This window comes from Micropterus dolomieu, unplaced genomic scaffold, assembly GCF_021292245.1.
Source record: "Micropterus dolomieu isolate WLL.071019.BEF.003 ecotype Adirondacks unplaced genomic scaffold, ASM2129224v1 contig_13528, whole genome shotgun sequence".
NCBI classification, from domain to species: Eukaryota; Metazoa; Chordata; class Actinopteri; order Centrarchiformes; family Centrarchidae; genus Micropterus; species Micropterus dolomieu.
The window spans coordinates 1,879-3,266 of NW_025742514.1; the positions used below are offsets into that span (position 1 = coordinate 1,879).

Sequence of the window (1,388 nt, forward strand, 5' to 3'; positions counted from 1 at the left end):
GTAATTCTAGATTTCTTTCCAAAGTGAGAACAAAGTCTCTCCGATAAAGGAAGGTCTGCTGCTTTCTCTCTTCAGACCCATGCAGTGGAAGAGAAACAACAACATACAAATACATCAATCCAAATATTCAACAAACATTTAGAGCTCAGACAAGTTTCCATTTTCATGCAGAGAAACAAAAGTCATCCTGAGCAGTGATGGCCTCCATGGCTAAACAGACACAGGAAGGAGCTCCAACATTTCCACAGCAGCTGATGAGAAGACGTCAAAGTCCCGCCCACAGTGTTTGATTGACAGGTGAAGAAATGCCCCAACAATCAGCTCTCAGCAACAAACATGAAGACAAAAGAAGTTTAAGGATTAAAACACAGAGTTTAACCCACTGTCCCTGAAAGGACTTCTGACTATTTCACTTTACAGAACTCAGCTGTGGATCCGTAATTTAAAAACCAAAGTCCAGCATAGAGAGGCTGAGTGAATGTGGTCTGGACTCTGTGGAGGAGAGTCATGGTTTCAGAGATGCTGTAGAAGGACAGAATACCTGCACTGTGATCCAGGTACACTCCTACTCTGGAGGACCGAGGACCTGAGACGGGAGTTTTGACTTTGTTGTACCAAAATTTATAACTGTTTGTGTCACAATGTAACGCCCAAGATTTGTCATTGAATCCAAATCTACATTCATCCGACCTCCCTGTTCTGCTGATATTCTTGTATGCGACTGCTATAAAAACTCCTCTCTCTCTCCACTCCACCTCCCAGTAACAACGTCCAGTCAGACTCTCTCTACTCAGGACCTGATAATAATCAGCGAATCTGTCTGGGTGACTAGAATAAGACTGTTGTTGACTCATTAATGTTACTTTTCTGTTCCCCTCAGATAATAACAGCTGTGTGTTTGCTGTGTTTGGATCCAGTGTGATTTCACATGAATATTTTAAGAATCCAGCTCTGGTCTTGGGTTCTGGTCCTGACAGTAAAACCTCCACCTCAGTCACTGTCAGCGAGACGTTTGTCCATGTCTCTGTCAGAACGTCCTGTAGTTTGTCTCTGACTTCTGACACAGCCGCTGTCACGTCCTCAAAGTAGCGCAGAGGACGGATGTTGATGCTGGATGAGTCTGTAGATTCACTGAGTGCTGACAGTGAGGGGTAGTTGTGTAGAAACTGGGTGTGATCCTCTGTGTGTGAGAGCTGCTTCAGCTCAGCGTCTTTCCTCTTCAGCTCAGTGATCTCCTGCTCCAGCTTCTCCTGAAGCTCTTTGACTCGACTCACTTCAGTGTCCTGCTGGGATCTGAGCTGCCGCTTCACATCGGACCTTCTTTTCTCCATCAGACGGATCAGCTCGGTGAAGATCTTCTCACTGTCCTCCACTGCTTTATCAGCAGA

The 1,388-nt window shown here is 45.3% G+C and overlaps 1 protein-coding gene across 1 annotated transcript in view; it reads right to left on the reverse strand.

The window, feature by feature from the left end:
- LOC123966492 (tripartite motif-containing protein 16-like) overlaps positions 1 to 1,385 on the reverse strand; it is a gene marked incomplete at its 5' end in the record, with an annotated part of 1,657 nt that extends 272 nt beyond the window's left edge. The window contains one exon of the mRNA XM_046042645.1: positions 380 to 1,385. Coding sequence (XP_045898601.1) covers positions 405 to 1,385 — 981 coding nt within the window. The remainder of the gene's footprint in view (positions 1 to 379) is intronic.
- Between the last annotated feature and the right edge of the window lie 3 nt (positions 1,386 to 1,388).